This window comes from Neolamprologus multifasciatus, chromosome 4 (genome assembly GCF_963576455.1).
Source record: "Neolamprologus multifasciatus chromosome 4, fNeoMul1.2, whole genome shotgun sequence".
NCBI lineage: Eukaryota > Metazoa > Chordata > Actinopteri > Cichliformes > Cichlidae > Neolamprologus > Neolamprologus multifasciatus.
In genome coordinates, this window is record NC_140442.1 from 16,363,626 (window position 1) to 16,389,265 (window position 25,640).

Here is a 25,640-nt window from a genome sequence, read left to right on the forward strand (position 1 = left end):
TTTACTGTCAAAATTAAAAGTTTAAAAACCACCAGTTTGGTGTTTGTGTGTTCATTTGTTGACAACAGAAGTCTGACCAATCACCGCGCCGTGCGCTCAGATGACGTGCAACGTGTGCGACCCTGCCGTCAACATGCGGGATGGATGGCGGTGTTGACTGTAGCCAACGTGTGACATGAGAAATAAGTAGTATACGCCGTCTGTACTCTCTACATCACTTCTTTTTGGGGCATTTCTCACGGGCAAGATGGCAAATACCAACCTTCAGTTCAAAACCAAGTGAGTTTTACTTGCTGCACGTGTGAGCTGGAGATCATGTAGCAAGCTAACACGAGCTAGGCTAAGTTGTTATATGAAGTTGTTGAATTCACTGTTGCCGTTTTCTTGTTCCTTTACAGTTATGCTGTTTCCAGCAAGATCGAGCCATTTTACAAAGGGGGAAAAGTGCAGGTGGGTGCTCGGCTTTGATGTGTGTGTGTCTCTGTGTGTGAAGCTTCTATTAATGTCTTTTGTGACACTTTAGACACTTTTGTAACAATGCGCTGGTATAAAGTTGAGCGAATTGCACAAGGTATACAGGAAGTTCAGCAAAATCAAGAAAGTCCTGGCTTTGTTTTTTGATAATCATGACAAACAGATGTTTTCAGAGTCTCACACATCTGTTTTAAGTCTGTATGACAATAACCAAGATTACCTTAAATCTGACCTCTCCCCGTTTTTTTCAGATCAGCAAAGATGAGAAATACATCTTTTGCACCTGTGGCTCTCGAGTCAATGTTTTGGAGATCAGCACCGGGAAGATCATTCACTGTGTTGAGCATGTGAGTTCAGCATCTAACATCAGGGGTGGGCAGTTCATTTTTACCAGAGGGCCACATGAGAACCTGTGTCTGTTGTGGAGGGTTGCGCCAAAAAAGTTGAACTGACTTTAGCTTGGCATTTCTTTCATTTTGTATAAACTGCTCCCAGTAAAAGTAGATGTTACAATGAGGCAATAATGATGGGAATTAGGTTAACTAAAAGCACAGACATTTTGTCACTGTTTATTCAACATCGTAAGAGATGGCTGTGAACAAAATGTGCATGTTTTTTCAACATTTGAAAGACTTTAAACTTGCAGCTGTAGTTTAATAACTTCATCTGCATTTGTTGATTTCTTGTTGAGTGATGGAAATCTAGTTTTGTTTTGGACTTGAACAAGTGCATTACAGTCAAGCTCTGTGTCCAAGGTTGAAATGTGAAGGGCAGCAGACATGTGATCTCAGCAGACAGAGCATCATCTGGATTTGTTAAACTTCCATCATTCAGAATTTTTGTTCACAGTATGATTCAGCTCTTTTGCTTTGGGGAAGTTAACTATTTTAGTTATATCTACAACATGGTTAATTTGTAGCTGTGACTTATACAACACCTCCTGGTGTCTAATTCAGTGCGAAAATACCAATTTCAGTCACTCTTTTCCTTCCCCTGTCATTGTTCCTGTCACATTTAGATAGCCATCGGTTGTAATACCTGCCAGTTTGTCCCATGGCAGATCCACCCTATGCGTGCAGTTACCTCCATGAAGAAATCACTCCCTGTCTTAGTGCCTTTCAGTGAGCACTTTGCTGGCAAGCTGCTCTGTAATATACAAAGAAGACTATCCAGGTTGTGTCGCAGACATCCCAGCTCTCCACCAGAGCCAAAGAGATAAAGTCCAAATTGTCCGCTTACATTTTTAACTGAAAAATTAAGATTTTCCTCAGTGTCCTCAATCCCTCTTGTTACAGTTTACCTGGAGAGGTAAACTGTAACAAGAGGGATCTCAAATGCTTCTTTTTATCTCAGCGCATATTAGCACAGCAGTGCACCAAGCACTCTTTCATAAACTCCCAGTCAGAGAATGAAATACTGTGTTTTGGGGTGGTTTTTTTTTTTGTTGTTGTTGTTTTTGCGATTTTGTGAGAAACCACAAAGCATCTTTACTGTCTTTATATCAACAACCTCATTCTAACTATTGCCATTGGTGAGTTATCAGTCTTCTTTCTTTTTGTGAATAAAATGTACTTCCATGTTTCCTGTCTGAATATTTTGTTGTTGTTGTTTTTTCTCCTGTAGGATGATCAAGAGGACATCACGGCATTTGCTCTCAGCTGTGATGATGAGGTACAGAAATGCCTGAGTCACTTCTCATTAGATCAGTCACATTTGTGTTTTCAGTATTTTCAGCTGTCACCCTGTACAACAGGACTCAGTTAGTCTTTGCTTCGTGTCTCTCCACAGATGCTGGTAACAGCCAGCCGGGCGCTGCTGCTTAAGCAGTGGGATTGGAGGCAGGCTAACTGCACTCGGTCCTGGAGGGCTATTCACACTGTTCCCGTAGCTAGTATGACCTTTGACTCCACCTCTACTCTGCTAGCCACAGGTCAGCTACCACATGATTTATTAAAAAGAAAAGCTTCTTCCTGGTATCTGCTACATGTGTGTGTGTGTGTGTGTATATATATATATATATATATATATATATATATATATATATATATATATATATATATATATATATATATATATATATATATATTGTTTCTATTTATTTACCTGCAGGTGGCTGTGATGGCACAATAAAACTTTGGGATGTGGTGAAGCAGTATTGCACTCATAACCTGAAAGGGTCATCTGGTGTTGTACAGTAAGTACACAATTATTTTAATGTGATAACTTAAAAGAGGCAATTTGGAAGTTTCAAATTGATACCAATGGGTTTATGTACCAGGAGGTTGAGAGGTAGCACTGGTGGCTGTTGGCATTTTTACAAATGCTCATATGTAGCAGGATTTAACAATAATATGAAGAAACTAGAAACAAAGGAAATATTTTGTATCTTTGTGCAGTTTGGTCCAGTTCCACCCAAATACCGACCTGCTGCAGCTTTTCTCTTCCTCTTTGGACTGTGGCATCCGGATATGGGACCTGCGCTCCAGCCAGTGTGTGTGTGTCCTGCAGAGCCACTACAGTGCTGTGACATCTCTTAGCTTCAGTCCCGATGGTAACGCCATGGTCAGGTACTGTGATATTTTAAATCAACCTCAGACTCCTTTTTGTTTGTGTAACGCTGTGTGTTAAAGTCCTGTGCTCTTTCAGTTCTGGCAGAGACAAGATCTGCACAGTTTGGGACCTGAAAACTCGCAAAGCCAAGAGAACTGTTCCAGTCTATGAGGTAAGCTCATCAATTTAGATTCATTTTAACTGAAATGCATTTTGTGCTCTTCATTTGGGGAGAAAAACTGGAGCCTTATTTGTGTGTATGTGATCTTACAGGCTGTGGAGGGTGTTGTAATTCTTCCTGGAAGTACAGACTTGGCTGAGATCGGAGTAAAGAGCAAGGACTTGCATTTCATCACAGCTGGAAGCAAAGGTCTGGCTGCTAAATCACCTCAAATATTTATATAAATGTCCATTATCTCCTCTGTGTCACTCATCTTCTCTCCTTTCTTTCTCCTAGGTGTATTAAGGGTGTGGGAGGCCAGCACGGCACATTGTGTCTACACGCAGACCCTTCCCTCCACCCTCCCTTCTGCCTCTGAGGAGGATGAGAACGACAACCCCCGCAGTCTGACATACTTGTTTCACCTGCCCGCCTCAGCTAGACTGGCCACAGTCACTGCAGAGCACAACATACTGCTGTATCAGCTGCCTGCTCTCACCACACAGCAGCAAGTGGGTACTGGGGTCACGTCTTAGTGGACTGCTTAGGTCCAATACTTACATGACATCACACTACAGCTTCAAACATCTGTTAGTTATGTCTTTTTCTTACTTTTACATACACATTAAAAATAAATCCAATTTTATGGAATTGTTTGTTTCCCTGGTACACAGAAAGAGAGAAGTAAAAAAAAATCTTAAAAAAATAATAAAATATATCATCACCAGCTATGTAATTTTTATTTTAAGCATTGGTATCATCGCAGAAGGTTCACTATGTTTCTATTTTTTGCTGTTCTGTGTATCTGCGTTTTAGAATTAACCGTCACTCTCTCCTCTGTTGCTCTATTCACCCTCCCGCTTCAGTTTGTGGGCTACAGTGACGAGGTGCTGGACGTGAAGTTCCTGGGAAAAGGTGACAGTCACATCGTGGTGGCCACCAACAGCTGCCAGCTGAAGGTTTTTGAGCTGCTCACCAACAGCTGCCAGATCCTCTACGGACACACAGGTGAGTCGCCAGCAGAGGGCAGTGTGTGTATGCTTACATGTGGAAACATCTACAGTATGTGTGTTCATGTACAGCAAACTACGGTCCAGAGACATGCATGTCAGTTTAAATGGGGTTTCTGAATTGGCTGTAGGTTTGATTGTGAGTGTGGAGCTGTCGGTCTCTGTGTTGAGCCTTTGATTGGCTGATGACCTGCTTAAGATGCAGCCTGTGATAGGCTCCAGTGACCACCTCACATGGAATAAGAGAAGCACTAAAGCAGGGATGTCAAACTCATTTTACATGATGGGCCACATATAGCTCACTATGAGTGGGCCTGAGTAGTGAAACGGCTCTTTCTCTCAATGTAAATTAAGTTTAACTAAACATTTAATTCCTGAGATATCTTGTTATAGGATCAATAATTGCAATTTCAACTGTAGGACTCAGTTTTTCTGCATGATAAAGAGATGCTGATGTAGTAATTCTGGTATAATACAGATGGCAGTGATGAGGTCTTTATCAGCAGGACAAGCTGTAACATGTATCAAAATACAGTTTAAAGACCAAGATTTCACATTTTCCAAAAATGTCCAGTGGGCCGGATTGGAGTCTTTCTCTGGCTGATTCTGGCCCCCAAGCCTTATGTTTAACATCTCTGCCATATGCCAACAAGTCATCATAGTTATTTGTAGGGGATGTAACTGCAACAGACTTACAATGTACGTAATGTAGTATAGCACAAAATCTAATAATAAAAAGAAAGTAAAAGTCTAGGGACAGCTGTTTTTAAACTAAGGTTGGAAGAACAGAAATGAAGTTCTGTCAAGTTTTTGCGCAAGAATTCAGAGGTGACACAATGTGGTTGTCTCAGCTTTGGGACTTGCTGAGCAGGTTGGTAGATTTTTATCTCTGCTTATTTTTTTATCTGCTTATCTTTTTCAGATACGGTCCTTACACTGGATGTGTTCAAAAAAGGATCTCTTTTTGCAAGTTGTGCAAAGGTACGGTTAAAAGAAAGAACGAAGAATTATTTGCCATTTTGTACATATAAGTGTTGACAAGTATATATGACCAAAAGCTGCTATCCCCCCTTTATTAGGTCAGCAGTAACATTTGTATATTGCATCTGTAGGACAGGTCAGTGTGTGTGTGGCATATGGACAGTGACAGTGGTCAGGTGCGATGTGTGGCCCAGGGCTCCGGCCACACCAACGCTGTGGGCTCCATCGCCTGCTCCAGGTAACACTCCGCCTGCAAGCCTTCTAATAAGCTGGTTTTCTTTACACACGTGACAACACAGATACAAAATGAAGGGGGAAATGACTGTATGTGCATCTGCCCTTGTCTTTGTGCTTGTGCCTAGGATGAAGGCATCATTCGTTGCGACTGGTAGTCAGGACTGTACCGTGAAGGTGTGGGATCTACCTGCAGACTGCTCTGCAGAAGGAGGCATCCATCAGCTAACTGCCCGTGCCACAGAGAAAGCACATGATAAGGTACAAGGCAGAACGTTCTGGTCACAGCCCAAGAACATCTTGTCCATTTTGTCCAGCACATTAAAGTTGCAGGACAGGTTCACGGTCACCGTGTAGCTGCCATCTTGGGAACTGGGATGCTATTTTAAAGCTTAGGTCTAAATAAATTAAGGAGAGAGTCATAATCAGTGGTCTCTAGGATATAAAAACCACATGTAAGGAATCACCAGTCAAATCTGATTTATAAAAAAATGCTTGAAGGGTTTGCTGACTGCCCAAAATAAAATTTTATTTATCTGGTTCCCTGAGAAGTACAATTTAACTTTAGTCACTCAACATTTTGACTTGGTCAATTACTGTGACTTATAATAAGCATTCATATTATAGTTGCAGTAAGCCACGAAAACACGAGTAAAGACTGGCCATCTCTCTGTATTAGACTAATGGGTAAATATATCTTATTTACCCACTTACCCACTCATCCCTTGAATTCTTTTTGTTTAAAGGCTTCAATGTGGCATCTTCATATTCTGCAAAACACCTGACTCAGGAAGGTTAGAGGAGCCATATGACTGCGAGTCAGTAACCGTTATTTAAATATAATTTAAAACAAAAAGAATTTAGATTATGATGCTTCTTTTTTAAAGAACTCCACAGATGTTGTGTATAATAAGACACACAGACTGGTGAGTCAGCCACCAGTTATGTAAACAGCTTTAAACAAGTTGGCCTCTTCTGATAAGGAAATGCAGAAAAATTCGGGCGTGGATCTGATTTCCAGTACGATGCTGGAAAGTAATCTTTCCTGCTACACCTGCCCTCATCTTACTTGGCAGCATAATAGAACAAGCTAGTTAATAGTGTGCTATTATTTCTTCATACCAGGTTAAACCAAAATAGGATATTGGTTACTCAAGAGTAAGGTGGAACTGCAGGTGTGGCAACAGGAGTGAAGATCATGAATTTCTTTGGAAACTTTATCACATTAGTTGATCCCAATTCAGTTATTACTTCAGTCTTTTTTAAAAAAAAAATAAATAAAATGTACTCATTCAAACCTTCATTTATAGGAAGCTCATCAGTTTTGTTAAAACGTCTGGTCCTTTTCTCCTCTGCCTTCCACGTCATGTCTCCAGGATGTAAACAGTGTTGCCGTATCACCCAATGACAAGCTGCTGGCTTCAGGTTCCCAGGATCGCACAGCCAAGCTGTGGTCCTTGACGGGGGAGGGAACGGTGAGCCTGCTGGGGGTGTTTCGGGGCCACCGTCGTGGCGTCTGGGCCGTTTGCTTCTCTCCTGTGGACCAAGTGCTGGCCACCACCTCTGCAGACGGCACAGCCAAGCTGTGGAGCCTGCAAGACTTCAGCTGCCTCAAGGTGGGACATTTACTGTGCACGTGTCAGAATCACAGCAGTCTCGTGGTGTTGCATAGAAGTAATCATGTTCAGACATTAGTGAGGTCTAATTTGTAGCTATATTGCTTCATTGTTTCTCCCCTTGTTCTTACTACTTTTTAAAAGACATTTGAGGGCCACGATGCATCGGTTCTTAAGGTCATCTTTGTGAGCCGAGGCACTCAGCTGCTCACCAGGTAAACGCACCAAACTCGAAACCAAATACACACCCACGCTGCGGATGAATGTGAATGCCCAATCCAGACTTTCTCATCTTATTTCAGATATGAATCTGTCGTAGTTTGCAAAGCTTCCTCATATATAGTAAGACAATGAATTTGTAAAGTCACTTGACACTGACCTAATGAATAATTCAAGCACAAAACGACACCTAACTCATATTTATATCTAATAGATAATAGAGAACCAATATAATACCACGTGTTTAAAAAAAAGAAAAAGTGCTTTTGCACCAACAAGTTTATTTCCAAAGTGCTATGAGCTAAAAACTTGCTGTGATTTGCAGTGAGTCATTAAAAAAGTGAGGAAACAAGTGGGGGACAGAAGAATCTATCTACAGCAGGTTTGCAGTATCTGAAAGTCAGGTCGATGAGGGAAGGGAAAAATTTAGCAAATATGGGACGCAGGATCTGTGAGATGCACTGGCCTTTCAGTTGATCCAACTACTGTTCACTGAAGTCTCATCAGAAATGGTCAGTGGAAGGGTAGAGTGTCAAGAAGCTGTTTTTAAGGAAGGGAGACGGGGAGAAAATGACAACGTATGCCAAATTACACGAGAACTGGACTGAATCAGTAACATCAGGTCTGGTGGGTTCACTCACATGTTTTGGGTCATATTGATTATTTTTACAAAAATCTAGCTTGTCTCTTAAATCTTGGTCATGCTATGTTTCATAAAGGAGGATCACATATTATAAATACATTGGTGAATGACTTGTAATCAACAAATCATTAGACAGTGGTCTCACAGTCAGACGTATCCTGATCCGTGGTCTGACTGTGGCAACAGCGGATATGCTCATTTCAAGGCTTCAAAGCATGACTGTGGAAACCCAACAAATGACATAATGGTAGCTATGTCAGTTTTTCATGCTGTGTCTGATTTCCACACACTAATTAATAATTGTTTTCCATAGTGGCTCCGATGGTTTAGTGAAGCTGTGGACCATCAAGACCAATGAGTGTGTGAAGACACTGGATGCCCACCAGGACAAAGTGTGGGGTCTCCACGCCAGTCGCAAGGATGACAAGATGGTTACTGGCTCAGCAGACTCTAACATCACAGTGTGGTCGGTAAGTAGCATTCGGCTGCTAGCCTCCAGTTGGATAGGGAATAAGAAGGGAAGGTAACGGAATAACTTTGGCCTTAAACACTTAGCAGTCAGTCTTCTAAACAAATACTGACCTCCAAAATGAAGAGTTTCACTTGTTTTGCCATTAGTGTTGCTATTTTCTCTATGACTTAACCTAAAAACTGCGTCACAATTATACAATGGATTTCATGGTGTAATCCACAAAGTTAAATAAAGATTGAAATGGACAATGAGAGGAAGTTTTAACTTGAAGAATTGTTTTGGGTTTTTTTAACAGTTAATAAATACTTTACATGTTCAGCAGGCACTTAACTTCACTCTTTGGTTGTTTTTTTAATCACCATTTGCACCAAGTGATCAGTCAGGTAGCTGTGTTGTTGCGGCAGTAGGGAGTTTACCTTCTGAAGTATCCCTTAAGAGGGATTCAGTGCACATCTTATCTAGGTGGTAATGTTTGCTTTTTTTTTCTTCTTTTTTTTCCCTTTCTGTGTTTTAAAAAAAATATGTGTTCAGTAGATCTACAGTTTTCTCTGTTGTGCACATCTAGGATGTGACTGAAATAGAGCTGGCAGAGGAGCAGGCGAAACAGGAAGATCAGATACTAAAGTAAGTTGCACACGACATCTCTGACAGCAAAAAGAGGGATTTACTATTGTAGAACAGGCACACCTGCACCATCCATCCTCCTCTCCACTCCGTCTGCAGGGGTGGACACACTCTTTGTTTTGCTTTTAGGCGTGTGGAAAGGATCACTCAACATCGCTTAGACATGATCTGCTTCTGTTTTTCCATCTGTTTTGACATCCTGCCTGTCAGCAAGTCCCTCAGATGGTTTTTGTGATATGCTTGGCTGTGGAGGTTCGCAGGTCAAAGCTGTCAGTAAAGTATGAGTGTGGGAGTGCGTGCTTTGCTATTCAGATAAGCACAAAAAAACATTAGGGTTTTGGGTTTGCAGTATGTGAAACAATAAAGAATTTATTTCTGTATTAAATGTTAATTTGCACTTTTAAAGAGTACATTAAAGAGTACATTTCAGCTCCATGTTTTTATTCTTGCTAAAGTAGCTTTGCATGATTCCCACAAATTCCGGCCCACAGTTCATCAACTATCTGAAACAATCATTTTTAACTATATTTTCTTTCTTTATTAAGTTTTACAGCGTCCCCTATTGATACAGACTGCCCACCCTCATGTCCATTCATATTACTCCAAAGTAATTAACAGAAAAACAAACAAAGTTCCTATGTTTCCACCATTAGTGAGTCCACAGTAAATGGACAGTCTGTGCAATGAGCTATAATAACGTTTTCTGTTATGATGGGGAAAAGAGGCCTACAGGCTGGTCAGGGGGTCACTGACAATGCATTTCTCTTTTTTTCTACAATCATTAACAAAAAGAATTGAAGTTGAATTTTACTGGAATAAATATCAGCACATTTATTGAATTAAGAGGAAATAAACACAAGTAATCATGATACAAATTCCCTGCAGTATGTACAGGTGTGTGCGCGTGTGTTTGTGTCTCTGCCTATGAACCCACACCTGTATGTTTGTTGTGTCTGAAGGCAGCAAGAGTTGTCCAATCTGCTCCACGGGAAGAAATATCTGAAGGCCTTGGGTCTCGCCATCTCACTGGACCAGCCTCACACCGTGCTCACTGTTATCAAAGGTACCGACTCTGTCACACAGAGCTATCACACTTTGGTCTTTAGTGTCTAACTTTGATTAGCTGTGTGCATGTAAAGTCCAAATCAGATGCTCATCTACGCCTGTCCTTTAGCTTTTCACCTGTGGTTACCTGGAATGTTGTTATTTTTCTTCTGTATGGCTGCTTTGTTTTAAACGTTGAGTCACTCGAGCACTGACGCATGCAGCTCTTGCAAACAGTGGGTCTGTGAACATATAATAACACACGCCTTGTTTCTGCGCTCATTCTCTTTTGTTTAGTGACATGTAGTTAAAACTGCAGTGACATATTGTTAATCTGAAGCTTTAACGTCTCAGTATTTTGGACTTGCTGCACTACTTATTTGTGTTAGTACAAAGCAATTTCATCGAAATGGAAGAAAATGTCTTGTTTTTGTAACAGCAATGCTCATGTTTCACACCATGTTTGATTGGCTTCCACAGAGGGAGTTTTTTAGTTTGTTTGGTAGTTTTTTAGTTTGTTTGGTAGTTTAATCCTTCCACTGTTTATAGTATAATTTGAACGCACCAGGATAGTTGGACAAAAATAAAATGGTTCATAGTTGGTGTTTCACAGTTTGCTTTGGAGGTGTCTTCATGTCACTGGCTGCAAGTTTGTTTTTTTTGAGAAATCGTGACATTCAGATGGCACCAGACAAAACTGTGCCATTGCCAAGAACAGCCGTAAGTGAGACAAATATTGAGCTATCCACACAGCTGAATGGATGGACTCTGGGGAGAGTTTGCTGAGTCCATGTGTCAGACCCTATATGAACAGACTGTCTGCTGACTCTGACTAGTTGTTCCATGTTGCTTCCAGCGATCCGTGAAGGAGAAAATAGCTCTGAGCTGTTGGAAAAGACGCTGCTGAAGCTTCGACAGGATCAAAAAGGTAGCCTGTTAAAAAGAGAATGACTGCGTTTTTACACAATACCAATACCTGTCATTTCAGACAGTAATACAGAAGTTTCCTTCTTTCTTTCTTCTGTTTTCTTTGATCCACTCAGAGTCACTTCTGCGCTATTGTGTGGTGTGGAACACCAACGCCAGGAACTGCCTGAATGCCCAGGCTGTCCTACAGGTGCTCCTTACACACCTGCCCCCCGAAGAGCTGCTGCAGTACCAGGGAGCCCGATCACACCTTGAGGGCCTCATTCCATACACAGGTTAGCAGGGGGGACGAGTGCTTTGACGAACAGAGACCAAAACGGCATCAGACAAAAAAGAAGAAAAAGCTTTTACTCTGATTATTTACTCAAAGTGGCCACAAATTGGTCTAAACTTTAGAAACACTCAGAAACATACAAATAAGTGTCTCATATACGGAATACAACACTAGAGTTAAAGGAATGAAAACTGGTATAGCTTGCTAAATTAAAGATAAATTCCATTCTGTGGGTAGATAGATAGATATATTTTGTTACATTTCCCACTGCAACAAAAAACAATGACAAGAATCTGCAAGTGTGACACTTTCCTTGTAGCGTTGTGTAAAAATTAGGTGTGTGCAATGTTATGTAAAGATTCAGACTGCAGGGGTTTGATTGTAGTATGTGGTTAACTAGAGAAACTGGATAGACAATAGAAAAAAGGATGTTTTGGTCTTTATGCCATGTTTATTAAACATGATATACATGAGTACAATCAATTTTCCTACATGGAAAAAATAACTGTTGTAAATTAACAGACTTTTTACTTTCTTTTTATTTATTTATGGTCATTTTCCCCACAGAGAGACACATGCAGAGGATTGGGCGTCTGCTGCAGGCCTCCATGTTCTTGAACTACATGTGGCAGAAAATGAGAGTGGCCGGAGCGCCGTCCAGGTGAGACTCCGCTCTGAACGCTTTGACAAATCACCGCGCTGAATGTTGACTGAATCCCGGTGTTTACGAAACAACACTGGCACCTTTCTAATATCGACTCTCGTGCTGCTTGTTTGTGGTTTCAAAGCAAATTGTTATATTAAAGGAAAATTTCACCACAAAATCAGATTTAGGTTTGTGTTTATTTTGTTTTGTTTTCCAATCTAATTAGAATGAAGAACCGCTGACACGAACAGTTGTCTAAATGAGGTGTCAACTTTTAACGGCATATTTGACCGTTTGGCTCTCCAGATGTAGTGCAGGAGCAGCCTTAAACCATAGCTGGAAACATGCTCTGTGTAATTAGCTATGTGAGGTTATTAAATGAAAATATTTTTAGTTTGTCAGCCTAATTTATGCTATTATATCTTCTCCAGTATGGGCCAAGATGAAGATATGGATACGACACCTCTGGCACAGGCTCAGCCTTTCTTTGTGATCGACAAGGAGAAAAAGAGCGGCAGCGATGAGAGACTTGACGAAGGCAACGATAGCGACAGTGAACAAGACGAAGATCCAGATTCCTGTGTTGAAGATGAAGAGGAGCTCGAGGATGTCAGTGCCACCAACAAAGCCTCCACCGACAACGGGCGAGTAGAAAACGGAGCAAGCCACAAAACTAACAGCAAGCACCACTCTGAGAGCGAGGAGAGCTCTGAAGAGGAAGACCAGGAGGAAACGACAGTTAAAAAGACAAAAGGTCTCCCAGTTTCTTCGGCTCAACAGTGCCAGACTTTTGCCAGCTGACAGGAATCAGTTTGGAAACAATAGGTTTTCTTATCTCAGATTATTGGCAGCTGGAGACAGTTCTGATGTGAAATGATAACATTTGTTAGGACGGCTTCTCTACAGACTTTGAGTCATGTGCCAAAGCATCAGCTCCTCCATGCAGATTTTAATGACCCTGACTTCTTCAGACAAAAAAGAGGAAAAGGGGACGTGCAGGAGGAGGAAACCTGGACCATCTTCACACTCACCACATGCCATTGTGTTTCTCTGCAGTAGTGCAATGTCCTGATCTACCAGCTCAACTAAATGAACACACTTTTATGTAACCCAGACAGCAGTTTCCTCATATAACCATGGAGTATTTTGTTTTGTTTTTAAAGAGGTTGTGACTGCAAATGTTAATAAAATCAACAATGTTTGATTTAAAAGGAGTCACATTTTTATTAAAATAAAATAGCTACAAAGGGAGTAAATTAAATTTGAACCCATGGCATTCACTTGATGCACAGGCGTAGAAAAAAGTGTGTCAATTCACCTATTGACACACATTCATACTAATCTGTGTCAATAGGTGAATGAGGCATGTTTTATAAAGTGCCTAAAATGCACAAGAACCAGTCCATCTGCTATGTGAGTGAGCGCCAGCACGAGTTGTGGTTTCCTGGCAGGCTTTAGATAAGGACTGCAGTTCTTGAGGATTTATGCTCGGCATGGAAAACGGCTGAAAAATGTCCTTTAGTTTAGATAGAGTTTCATCTTCCTGGTTCATCCAGGTTTTTGCAGCACGGGCCCCTGAAAGTGTAAAACCAGCTGAAGGTATGAAATCAAAAGCAGGATGTCTAAAGGTGTATTATTAGTTCCCTTATGGGAAATGTCAGTCTTGAATAAACCAGCTCAACTAGCTGTCAGCTACTCAGTAACACGAGTGCACCCAGATCAGATAATGAAGTGTGTGTTCTGTGTTGACTATCCACACATGCAGGCGGCGGGATAGGCTGCGAAGGTTTTTCAACAGGAATTTAAACAACTTCCACACACTGGTATGCAGACAAACATTTACTTTTCCTGCAGTCAAAATGAGCAGATGAGCCATCGTTTGTGGAATCTACACAGACTATATGCATATAAGGCACAACAAAAGGCTTCCAGTATGGAAAATAAAACAAGGCATGTTAAATGATCGATTGGTCAAAGTGGTGATGATACAGGAGCTATCACATATTCATCTAATCATCTAAAACAAAAGAACAGTTGTTCTGTACTTTTATAACTCCAACAGTAACAAAAATAAAGCTTTATTTTTCAAACAGGAACTTTATCGGCTGATGATCTCAGCTTGTGTGGGTGACAGAGCACCTTTTGCTGCATTCTTGCGGGTGACAGAAGTACACCGGGAGAGGATCTCCTGGGCGCCCGGTCTGGGTGGCACCTTTGGTTTTTTGGGTGATTTGTAGAGCATGGGATCAGAGACACTCGAGATCAGCCTCCCCCCTGAGCCGCTCGTTGGGCTGAGGGTGTTGCTCGTCCCCGGTGGAGGCGTGCGGCTGAGACGCAGCCATTCATCATTGGCAGTGGGGCTCAGGTTCAGGGCCGAGTTAAAGCTGGAGTCGTCACTGAAGCTGAAGTCGGTGCTGTCGCTCATAAAGCTATCCTCACTATCCTCTGTCTGACTCCTGGAGAGGACGCGTTGTTCGTCCTCTCCATCCATCTTCACGGTGATTATGGGCGGAGGAGGGTGAGAGGGAGAGGTGGGTGAAGTTGAGATATCTGTAGCAGCACTGGTACTGTTTGCAGCAGGCTGTGCATGAGGCTGTTCAGACAAAACCTCAAGAGACACAGACCTCTGCCTACTCTCCGGCAGGATCAGGAGAGGTGACGAAGACCTTATGGGGGGATGTTGCAGCAGGCTTCCTTGGGAGAGGCTCAGTTGGGAATGCTGTTCCAGATTCGAGGATGGAACGAGAAGGGAAGTGTGGCGGCGCTGATCCAGGTGATGAGAAGCGTTATGAATATGAGGGTAGCGGTGGGGCTGCAGTATCATAGTGGGAATGTAACCCATTTTTCCACTGGATCTGTTAGATGACAAGAATGAAGAAATCAAAGTAATTTAAAATTGGAAATCATGCATAGTTCTTTTATTTCCACATACATGGCTACATAACATAAGTGTCAGGCCTTTTGTACTACTTTAAGCCATGACAACCGATGTTATGAAAGAAATCCAGTAAAAGCAGGCTGTGCAATGGTACAAAATTCTGCTTTTTATTCTTTTTTAAATTAGGAAGAGATTTAAATTTCTTTTTCAAAGGAAAACATAATCAGTCATTAACTGTCTGGGCTTAAAATAGATTATTCATCTCATTTGAGTTGCCTCTGCTGATTGGTTGACAGGGCAGTGACACTCACTGAGCCTGTCTTTTCTTTTGTCAGCTGTTCATCGTTGCGTACTAATGTTCATGCGACCCAACCTGTGTTTCTGGCTTTTTGGCAGTCACAGAGAAAGATCTGGGTGGCTGCAACTCTCATGGCTTGCAAGAATCTGTAACAAAATACAGAATACCTGACGAGCCACCAGCCATTTTCAGACTTCTGCAGGACTTCCACCACAGCACCTATGGTTACGGTCACCTCGTCAGTTTTGGTGGCCTTGTAGCTCTTGACTGCAGTGTAGAGTGCTCCTGGAGAGAGAATGAAGGAGTAGACATAATGCTTTGCAATATGAATGATATTCACTGAATAAGGAAATACATAATGAGAGTGCAATGTCGTGAGAAAGGGTACAAGAAAAACTGTAACTATGTGTACCTTTTTCAGGAATCTCCTCATGATCTTCATTATCATCATTTGTCCTCTCCAGATAGGGTGCAGGAAACCAGGCCATCTGCCTGTCTTCAGTCTCCACCAGCCACCATCCTGAATCACCAGAAACATGCATTTTACTGCTCACATTGAGTTATCCGTGTTAACTGAAAGCTGTCGGCTCACCTCCTTTGTCTTTGATGACCACATCGAGTTTGTCACCCATGGCCACTTTCAAAGGTTTGTTCTTGAAGTCTTTGGTCTCATATGGGGCGACACACGTGTATGCTTCTGTGATAAACGGCTGGGTCACTTCACCGGCGTTTGCGTGAAGTCCTTCGCTTCTGAGTTCATCCTCCGGGGGCATGATGATGATGCTGAGGAGGAAGAGCAACACAGACACGCACAATGTCAGAGTCATGCATTCATCTTGCATTATACATATTTATTTATGTACTCGTGCACTCAGAAGATTGAACCTGCAGATACAAGATTTTGCAAATGTTACAGTCCCTAAATTCGATCTGTGTGGGTAACTTGAACTAAAAGCTATTATAAAACATTTATTGTGTAACAAATGTTTAGCCGTACCCGTTTTTGGCAAAGTCCGGCTGCAGGTCCTGCTCTTTAGGGTTCAAGAACTGGATGAGCTCTGCAGACTGAGACACTCGCTGGTCACAGGACAGGACTGCATTGCAATATTTCTGCAAATATTTCAGGCGCACCAGTGACTTGGTTGGGGCTTTCCCTCGACTTTTTTGCTTCGCCCCCCCCTCTGAAATCCCAGAGAACGATTTTAGTTACAATCCCATCGGTGTGTAAGTGAACCATGCGATTCTTGTAAAGCAGCAAGTGTGGTCTACATGACCCGAACATACCTCGAAATCTGGGGACAATTCTGTCAGATTTTCTCAGCTTGTTTGCCGGTGGGAATGCTTTCTTCAGTTGTTTCTGTGAGAAATAATTTGAGTAACAAAACAAACAAAAACAAAAGTTACCTGGATATGTGCAACTTGGAAAAAACAAAAGAAAGAAGGTGTTTTATACTCACGTGCATTTTCATGAATTCTCGAAAACGTCTGTAAATCACAACACTGCTCTCGTCGGACCAAAGCACAGAAGTCTTGTAAAACTGGAAAAGAAAAGGCAGCTTTTCTCAGGAGAGGCACGCATTTTATTTAATAAAAATACCCACACATAAAACCAGGAAAGTGAAAAATCCTTTGCTGCTTACTTTGGTCTTTTCCTTCTGCAGTACTCCAACTAGATGGATGCTTATGGGATACTGCTTAGCCTCCATAATAACAGCACAGATGGGTGCTTGGGAGCTGCAGTGAAACTAGCTCAGCCTTTTCCAGGTATGTGACTGAAGCAGTGAGGCTCTGCAGGTGAATTTATGCTTCCTCCTCCGGAGCAGGTGTGGCTCTGGTTTACGTAGGCAACAAGAGGGGGAAATCTGCAGTTGTGTACATGCTGGAAATTCTTGCAAATTAGCTTTGGTGCATATCACACAAAATATATTTTCACAAAAAGTTTAATTTATATTGATATTTATATAAAACTGTAGTTTTTGGTTTTTTTAGTGTTCATTTTTGAAAAGAACAGAATTTACTTCTGATTTTCTCTCTTTCTATATAATTTCTAATATAGAGCACCACTTCTTTTAAATCCATACAGTTTTGACTGATATATAAATATGGATTTATTATGCACGCCTATGAAAGTTTTTTTTTGCGTGAGTAATTATTGGATTTCCTGCTGTTGGTCTAAAACCAGACAAACCATAAAGTATTGCTGCAGACAACTAATAACTAATTTCTTAAGAAAGAAACCACCATTGTGTCCTGTGTACTGTTTGTTTGTATATTTGTCTTTTTGGCTGCTGTTACAACCAAATTTCCCCTTGTGGGACAATTAAAGGATTATTCTATTCTATTCTATTCTATTCTATTGTTAAAGCCAGATGAGGAAGTTAGTGTTGGAAAAAATTCCTCTGTGGGCTGTAAATATTTCTTCCTGTCTTCTGAGGAATTTTGATCTGTAGCACGTAGGCCAACGTGGTGACAATTTTTGTTTTCTTTCTAGACTTTTATGTTCTTTGATTGCCATCAGCAGCCTGCGGATAACCCCCAAAGCAAAAATATTCATTTAGTCTCTGCCCATTTCATTCGGTTAAATGTTGTTTAAAAAAAAATAAAAGCTGAAGCAGCTCAACATAGATATATTTTATTTTCTCTTAGCATTTAACGCTAAAGGAAGATCAAACCAGTGAAATGTTTAACAATGCAAAACTCTTTTATTTAAGCAAGTCTTGATAAATAGCTTTCTCATGGTCACTGTGATACAGAGTTAGCATTAGTGACTACTTCCTCATTCAGTGCAGGCTGAAACAGAGGTGAGACTCAAACAATGGCTAACTTTGACTTTTCAGCACTTCCAGCATGTTAGAGGGACTACAAAGCGGGACTATTGCCCAAACAGCTAAACAACAGTATTGATATCAGCTGAGATAGTCACAAGAGAAAAGCAGTTTGGTTTGTGTGGTCAGCTACTGCTAGCTGCTGTGACATGTGATCCAGACTGTACCAAGTAATCGCTTTGTTATTATAAAACACTCTTTAAAGAGCAGCCAACCATACAAACATGTATCAAAGTTATTTATTTCTCCTCACAGCAGAGTTAGAATACACCATCTTTCATAAAGCAGGACTTCTCTGTCATGACTTAATTACAGACTCCAAAATAAACATTTCTTCTACATTGCACATTTTACAGTTTTTTGTTAATCTGCGATCTCCTCGCTTGAGTTAAGACTGTAGTGTGAATAGCATTCGCACATCATATCAACTTATACCCGAGATCTGAGCTTTAGCTTAGCCAGATAACACAGTTTCTCTCATATTATTAAATGTTCATGATTTCAAATAAAGCAACATTAAACTATCACCCATCTTAAAAACAACAGAAGGAGCTTTACAGTTAAAATTGTAAGGCAGCAGGTTTTTCCTAAAGCATCAAAGGTGGTTTTATTCTTTTTCCATCAAGCTTTCACAACCACACACAGGTGCTTTTAAACATTACAGCAACACATTATTTGATTCTCCAATTTGTGACACTGCAGTCAGAGCTCTGCGTTCATTTTCTTGTGTTAAATCTGACGTTTTCTAAACTCTTCCCAGAAATATTTTACTCGGCACAAACCCCCCCCAAAAAAACCTTCAATCTCAACTAGATTATGGGTCACTGATTACGGTTGCTGTGCTTCGGGTTGATGGTTAGTATAATTAAACCCCCCCCCCCCCCCCCTTTACATTTTACTCCTGATTTAAAATAAATAAATCACCCTTAAACAGATATGATCTGAAAATTAAAATAAAAACAAAAATTAAGTGGTGTAAGAAATTCGACCCATTATTAATCTTTGGCTTGCATAGATAAACACTTTACAAAGTTGAGATGATTTTTCAAAAAGCTGCAGCTTTTTGCAAACAAGGTTTTCACTCGTTTCCAGCTCATCCATATCAGGATTACTAAAATACATATTGCCTGAACATTACAGCAGCATACCATCCCTGATCATATAGAACCTGCATAAAAGCTCTCATGCATCTCTGCTTGTGGCGCGTCTAACTCGTTAATCATCACAGGTCCTCAAAGACTTTGTATCTTTCAAATAAGATAAATATATTAAGCTTTACTCTCTCTCTCTCTCCCCCCCCCAACTCTTAAAAGCAACACTTTGTCTTAACAGAAACAAATGGAGGAAATCTGTTTTGAACTACTGAGGAATTTTTTTTTACAAGTGCAGGAAAAACAAACAAACAAACAAACAAAACCAAAAAAAAACAAATTTCAATCTGCCGCAGCAACTGTGAGAAAATTCCACGTCTCACAGATCTTCCTTATGGTTCTTCATCTGTGCCTTCTTTCCATCAGTCCAGCAGAAGAGTGTCTGACCAGCTGTGTTTTTCCTTGCCAGTGAGGAAAATTGGTCACCTCCATTCTTGGCATTAAAGGATTCTCCATCCCGTTTAAGCACAGGGCAGCATGAACCTTCTTTTATGTCACTCCGCATCCCTGCGCAGCCATGTCACCGAAATTCATAAATAGGCATACTGTGCTCTCGAATATGGTTCAGGCTTAAAGACTGGTACCTGCAGAAAATAAGTTGGAAAAACAAACCCAATCATCAGACATGTGTTAATGTGAAAAACTGCAAACTTGAGCTGTTTTCACTCCAGATAAAGTTGGAAGAATCTCATCCAGGCATCGTCTGAGTAGCCCTTCCTGACATTAGACAAGGTCTCACCAACATGCTTCCTTTATACTCTCAGGATCCAGCTAAAGTAACTGGCATTGTAAAGTAACCGGCACTACTTGGGTACTTTAAGACTCAGAAAACAAAGTTTTTGCAAATGGTGCAGATTCAGTTTTACTTTGAAAAAGTAAACAACTGGCAAAGAGAGAGACACTTCTGGAAACACATTCCTGATCTCATCTGCTGCAATAATTAAGCCAAACATTGTGCACATTATACCACAATGTATCAGTGTTTAAGAATTTTGCCTGTAAAAAGGCAGCTATGCCCTAAACATCAAGCATGGTTTGGGTAAAGAATCATACAGTGATCATTGTCTGCACGTTTGACTAAATTCTTTCTAAAACTGTAGGAGGAGGAGTCATTTTTGTCAATTGCGGGTGACTGATGCCTTGGGATGGAATAAGCCCATCAGTCCTTCGGCTGACTGAGTTAATAGTACAAATGGCAATTTTATTTATATAGCACATTTAATTCTAAGTACAGTAAATGTGCTTCACACAGAGAGAGATTAGAAACATTACAACTTGTGTAGGTTTTACAATGCTTTCAGGCAGTAACATGAGTGAAATGACAGCAATATGAGGCCATAACAAGTGATAGAAAAGAATACAAAGGACTGTTGAAAGCAATTTAAAACTTAAGTAAACATGAGGAAATATTATTACCTTCAGGAATTATATCAATGTTGTGTGAGTCCACCTATTCAAATTGGGATGACTCCCTCTAGTGATAGATAATAACCCTGACACTGTTCCAATTTATTCCCACTTTGCACCACCTCCCAATTTATATTTTTCTGCTATTATAGCCACCATATAGTCCTGGCTTACTTTCAGTAGCAGAGCATTTATTACCACTGCTACTCTTCTCCTTTACAATCCCAATACCAAAAAACTTGTACAAATGAATAAAAACAAACAAAACTAACAGTGATTTGTAAATTTCATAACAGTGTTCTGAAACAGTGTGTTTGAACGGCACAAGTGTAACACTTAAATACATTAACTCATTTTGAAGTTGATGTAACAACATGTCTGAAAAGTGCATCTAAGTGGCAAAGTTTCCCAGAAGCAAGGATGGTTGGAGCTTAGCAATCGACAGGAAACCGCATCTAGAAACTATTGAACAAATTCAGAAAAACGTTTCATAACACAGAATTGTGACGACTGAATATCTGATTTACAGTATCATATCAAAGACTGAGAATCTGAAGAAATCAGCACACAAGACTACAAATCATCAATCCATTTGTTTCTGCTTCTCTAATTCAGATTGTGTTGAAGGTCAAGGAAACTGAAATACCTTTTGGAAAATAAGAAAGCTGGTCCTTCTGACAAAAAAGGAGATTGACCACCTGGCTTGTTGGCAATACTCTAACAAGCCAGCATCTCTCTGGTATATGAGTGTATTAGTGCCTATAATTGGCAGCTTGTACATCTGGAACAAGCACGATCAGTGCTAAAAGGTATATGCGGGTTTTAGAACATATCCTCTCATCCATAAGTCTTTTCTCCCCACAGGAGGCCTTCAATATTTTGGCCAGACAATGCTAAACCATATACTGCATCAATTACAGCAGCATGGCTTCATAGTTGAAGAGTCCAGGTGCTGAACTGCCTGCCTGCAGTCCAGACCTTTCACCAACTAAAAACATTTGGCACATAGTGAAACAAAATGTACAACAAAGCCAACTCTGGACTGTTGGGCAGCTAAATTCTATGAAGACGAAAGTCCAGCAGCTGAACTTGTCTGTTCCGGGTAGTTTACAGAAGATTAAGAAAACAGGAGGCTACACATTGGTAAACACAGCCCTTTCACAACTTTTGAGATGCGTTTCTGGCGTCAAATTACAAATGAGTTAATGTTTTTCTTAAAATGGTACATTTGATCTGTTTTATTTGTACTACTGTGAATAAAAGTTTACGATTTGCAAAATTTTACACAACATTCCAACATACACATGGATGCAAAGTCACGCGGCTGAGGGTGCATGTGTGAAAACTGTTTTAATGATTAGTAATTACCACTCTGAGCTCCGATGATAATAGTAACCCTCAATAGTGGCTGTGGACTTCTGGAAGCAGATGTAGTAGAAACCCGCAAAGGAGGCACCACTGATATCTTTGATCGTGTGGTCTGGAACTAGAAACTGCTCCTGAGTGCACAACAAGAGCGGAGGTTAAAGTCTGACTCCAAGCTGAGAACACGCACAAATTAATTTCACAGCTAAAATGAATGACAGAGTGCCAACCTTCCACCTCATGAAGATATAGTCACTGTTTTCCAGTGCATCATAGTCAAAGTCATCAGAGTTGAAGTTCCTGGCATATTTGCAAAAAGCCTTAAACTTGCTCTGATGACAAAACAGAAGAGCAGGAAATAAATACCAACATCTGCAACAGATCTTCTGACAGTAACCATTTGGCTGTAAAAGAGTTGGTAAACAGGTGTCAGCAATCACATTAATTAAGGCACTGCATCATTAGTAACACCTGTGCTACTCATACTCCTTAATATCAGGTCAAAAAAACCAAAACTGTTGTGAAATAGGCTTTGTTTGATTCCCCTACTTTATCTTCTACATGGCAGAAGATAAAGTAGGGGATAAAGTAGTATAGGTGTTATTTAACACTTATTGTTAGCTGAAAAATTAGGAATGGCGAAGCAATGACCTCCCCACACAACATTAGGAAAGGCTTTCCTGAAAGACATGAGGACACAAACTGCCCTCAAACTAAGATAAGAGATAAGATAAAACTTTATTAATCCCTCGGGTGGGTTCCTCTGGGAAATTCGGTTAGATAAGGAGCTGCACGCGCTGTGGCGACTTTAACTGTGCCCTTTCGAGAAAAAGCTGTGTCATGGTATCCAGTTTTCCAAGCTAGAGAAAACTGACACATGTCCAAAAACTTAAAAATCAATGATGAAGAAAACTAAGCACTTTTTTTGTTCTCATGCACTTTATTGATCAACTACTACTTCTTTGATCATTGCAAAATTATTAACAGCACTTCCTGCATCAGTTAAAGTAAATTAAAAATCAGCAGGACTTACCCAGTGTTTTTTATCCACATCCTCATCCGCATCCCACTTTCTAGTTAAAAATGGCCTTTTCCGGCTGATCATTTCTCCAGCGAAGAACGTTGTTAGAGTCGGATACTCCTGCCAGACACAGAATGAATCAGGAGGGAAAGATAAAACGACACTGTTCGCAACGTGATTTGGTACTCATTTTAAAACTGCATTTATCCTGCACTGTGCAAATAGCTTATTCAAATGTCCAGATTTCCTGTGATTTACATGTTGATAGGCAGGGCTTAAGCTTCAGGATCAGCAGAATGGATGTAGTGTATTATTCCTTTTCATCTGGCTGCTTTCACAATTTCTTAAAATATGGTACTGTATAACATAAAAATAATAAAGCGGCAATAAGCGGAATGCTCCCTTGCTTTAATTTTCTCATGGATACCAGGTGAGCTTTAATACAACTCCTTCACTCACAACCTGACTTCTCATCTTTCACTCGCTCTGCCAAAGCTGAACTTTAACCCAAGATCCCCCTGACCTTTTTGCTTCCATATGTTACATAATGTAATGGGTATACAGCTGACACTTGAGCTTAAGCATGTGTGGTTAGCCCTAAAGGCCTCACATCTAGCCAAATCTACTTTGCTTAAGTTGAATGAATGGGATTGTTCTCGGGAAAGTTAAAAAAAAGTTGGCTGATGCAACCAGTTAAACTTGGCTCTTCTTTTACTCATAAGTTGATTGATTACATTTTTTAAGATTTTTTGCTTTTGAAGTGGAAACGTTGTGAACCACTGGTCTAATGTACTCTGTCACATTGCAGCCTGCTTAAAGCGAGCGGAAACCAGTCAGTGGATCGACTTCAAAAGAATAAAGGTAAGTCTTACTACTCATGATGTAGCTTGGAGACTTACCTCAGTCAGGCCATTGATTTTCAGGTAGCCACACAAATACGAGTCCTCTACAGTCACATGCTGAGAAAGACACATTTTATTGATGGTTCCACATGACAAGCACAAAATCCTTCATGGTAACAAGAAAACTGTAAGTTGGTGGGAAAGCTCACCGAGATGGGAAATATTATATTAGCTGTGTCAACACCAGCTGCTATATTAATACTGCAATTTAGGTAGCTTTGAGGGGGGGTTAAACGCCAACTTGTCTGTGAAACATCGGTTTTTAAAGCCAAGTTGTCTCAAATTCAAACTCCAAAAGAAGACATAAGGTCATCTAAGCTAGCTCAAAATTTGCTCAACATGTACGAAAAGCAACAAAACACAAAAAACGAGCTAATGCAGCTAACATCTGGAAAGATAGCAAGTTAGCAACTATGGATGCACAGAGTCTACTCATATGCAGACTTTGTATATAACTATACAGGACCACAAAATTACCTGCAAGACCACCTCAACGTCGTACGAGTTGCCTTTACTCTTCTGGTATCCACGAAACTGTGCGCCGCTGTACAGAAGCGAGGTGGCCACCCCCGGCTGGTGGGTGTTGATCGGGGCAGGGGGGACGAGACAGGCCGAGGATGGGCAGGCCGATCGGGTGGTGCCGCGGTACTCTGCTCGGACGGGCATGACGAGCGATAAGGTGCCACCGTCAGCAACCGTCATGAGCTTTGTCACCGGGAACACCGCAGTTGCAGAGAGAAAAAGTGGGTGCTGACACAGGAGGGCCTGTCAGCTACGTAAATTCTCAGAGCTCCAAAACTTCGCTCAAATGAAAACCTAGTCCGAGAACTCGCTTCTGCCAAACGCCTCTTCCCTGAATTTGATTGGCTGGGAACTGGCGCGCGGCTGCTTCAGCTGGATTCTTATTGGAAAAGGCGCCGAAAGTCATTCTGGGTATTGTATTCAAATCTCACGCAGTTCAAGATTTTTTTCTTTTAACAGTAGCTTTATTTATACACTTTAACACAGACAGCGACCAACTCACGTTTACATTATTTAGTATATTTAAAAAAATATGGGTCTGAAGTGCTGAAATCACACATAGAATCATACAATATTTTAGAAAGTGTTGAGATCAATTAAGGTTAATTCACAGCAGTTCAATAACATAATTGGGTAAACAAAAGAGGAGAATGGTCAACGGCTCACCAATCTGGAAACCCCCAGTGTATTAGTGATGGGTCGTTCGCGAACGAAATGGCTCTTAGAGCCGGCTCTTTGAAGTGAACGACGCGAGCCGAGGTTTTTTTTTTTTTCTTTCTCTCACCCTCTCTCTCGCCCTTTTTTCCGCTAAACTCCGCATGCGCGGCCTGTACTTTGCGCTGGGCAGAGGGGGGAGGGGCGTTAATTACACTCGCAGCAGCACAGGAACAGAGCCAGAGAGAAAGAGAGCGAGGGACAACAAAGTCACATTAGAAAGGGATAGTAATCATCCACTATTTTCAGTTGCAGATGATGAAGGATTCAGAAATCATGCAGGCCCATATGACAGAGAATGTGCATCTTCTTTTTGTTTTCATATTTTAATTTATATTTAATTGTGTTGTGGTTTGCAGTGTTTTGTGTTGTTTCACGTTAAATTTGGTTAAAAGGTAAAAGCTGAAAATTCAAATAGTTAAAAGTTTAAAATGTAAATAGTTGTTCTTTGTATTATATGATTTATTTATTACATTTTATGTGGAGTGAATAAATAAAGTATATTTATGGTGGCCCTTAGAGACAAAGCACGTACAAACTCCAAAAAACGTAAAAACTCCAAAACGCGTAAAAACTCAGACGCACTTACAAACCCAGAAGCATGCACAAACTCCAAAACACGTAAAAACTCAGAAGCACGTACAAACTCCAAAACACGTAAAAACTAAGAAGCACGTACAAAC

At 40.7% G+C, this 25,640-nt stretch overlaps 3 protein-coding genes across 4 annotated transcripts; 1 reads left to right on the forward strand and 2 right to left on the reverse strand.

Annotated features, from left to right (window-relative positions):
- The first annotated feature begins 93 nt into the window (after nucleotides 1-93).
- tbl3 (transducin beta like 3) lies at nucleotides 94-13,085 on the forward strand. The gene is made up of 23 exons (XM_085158116.1): nucleotides 94-279; nucleotides 399-450; nucleotides 726-821; nucleotides 2,098-2,145; nucleotides 2,263-2,404; nucleotides 2,584-2,668; nucleotides 2,871-3,041; nucleotides 3,121-3,196; nucleotides 3,298-3,394; nucleotides 3,482-3,696; nucleotides 4,051-4,192; nucleotides 5,117-5,175; nucleotides 5,307-5,413; nucleotides 5,538-5,670; nucleotides 6,786-7,025; nucleotides 7,170-7,240; nucleotides 8,201-8,357; nucleotides 8,925-8,983; nucleotides 9,943-10,046; nucleotides 10,884-10,955; nucleotides 11,071-11,229; nucleotides 11,796-11,889; nucleotides 12,306-13,085. Exons 1-23 carry the CDS (start codon nucleotides 248-250, stop codon nucleotides 12,673-12,675), a joined length of 2,781 nt encoding a protein of 926 aa, XP_085014242.1. The 5' UTR covers nucleotides 94-247; the 3' UTR covers nucleotides 12,676-13,085.
- A 473-nt stretch (nucleotides 13,086-13,558) lies between these two features.
- On the reverse strand, nucleotides 13,559-17,004 carry noxo1a (NADPH oxidase organizer 1a). Its single transcript, XM_085158124.1, has 8 exons — nucleotides 16,691-17,004; nucleotides 16,508-16,588; nucleotides 16,335-16,407; nucleotides 16,048-16,231; nucleotides 15,643-15,833; nucleotides 15,463-15,570; nucleotides 15,218-15,335; nucleotides 13,559-14,729 (listed from the first exon to the last, which is right to left on the reverse strand). Exons 1-8 carry the CDS (start codon nucleotides 16,754-16,756, stop codon nucleotides 13,973-13,975), a joined length of 1,578 nt encoding a protein of 525 aa, XP_085014250.1. The 5' UTR covers nucleotides 16,757-17,004; the 3' UTR covers nucleotides 13,559-13,972.
- A 2,165-nt stretch (nucleotides 17,005-19,169) lies between these two features.
- gid4 (GID complex subunit 4 homolog) lies at nucleotides 19,170-24,600 on the reverse strand. Of its 2 annotated transcripts, none has more exons than XM_085158128.1 (6): nucleotides 24,199-24,599; nucleotides 23,719-23,778; nucleotides 22,832-22,939; nucleotides 22,029-22,130; nucleotides 21,802-21,932; nucleotides 19,170-19,610 (listed from the first exon to the last, which is right to left on the reverse strand). In XM_085158128.1, exons 1-6 carry the CDS (start codon nucleotides 24,421-24,423, stop codon nucleotides 19,547-19,549), a joined length of 690 nt encoding a protein of 229 aa, XP_085014254.1. In that variant the 5' UTR covers nucleotides 24,424-24,599; the 3' UTR covers nucleotides 19,170-19,546. The 2 variants fall into 2 exon arrangements, with proteins under 2 accessions (XP_085014254.1, XP_085014255.1); XM_085158129.1 differs by lacking the exon at nucleotides 19,170-19,610 and adding an exon at nucleotides 19,617-20,895 and having other exon boundaries at nucleotides 24,199-24,600.
- Between the last annotated feature and the right edge of the window lie 1,040 nt (nucleotides 24,601-25,640).

Excerpts from the sequence above, each read along its gene's own strand:
- tbl3 (XM_085158116.1), top strand. The coding sequence starts at position 248 with ATGGCAAATACCAACCTTCAGTTCAAAACCAA. Across the intron at positions 8,984-9,942 it reads CAGGAAGATCAGATACTAAA|GCAGCAAGAGTTGTCCAATC; the intron begins GTAAGTTGCACA and ends TTGTGTCTGAAG. Across the intron at positions 10,956-11,070 it reads GCTTCGACAGGATCAAAAAG|AGTCACTTCTGCGCTATTGT; the intron begins GTAGCCTGTTAA and ends TGATCCACTCAG.
- noxo1a (XM_085158124.1), bottom strand. The coding sequence starts at position 16,756 with ATGGAGGCTAAGCAGTATCCCATAAGCATCCATCTAGTTGGAGTACTG. Across the intron at positions 16,232-16,334 it reads AATTGTCCCCAGATTTCGAG|AGGGGGGGGCGAAGCAAAAA; the intron begins GTATGTTCGGGT and ends CTGGGATTTCAG. Across the intron at positions 15,834-16,047 it reads CCGGACTTTGCCAAAAACGG|CATCATCATCATGCCCCCGG; the intron begins GTACGGCTAAAC and ends CTTCCTCCTCAG.
- gid4 (XM_085158128.1), bottom strand. The coding sequence starts at position 24,423 with ATGACGGTTGCTGACGGTGGCACCTTATCGCTCGTCATGCCCGTCCGA. Across the intron at positions 22,940-23,718 it reads AAATCAATGGCCTGACTGAG|GAGTATCCGACTCTAACAAC; the intron begins GTAAGTCTCCAA and ends TGTGTCTGGCAG. Across the intron at positions 19,611-21,801 it reads TATCATCGGAGCTCAGAGTG|GTACCAGTCTTTAAGCCTGA; the intron begins GTAATTACTAAT and ends TATTTTCTGCAG.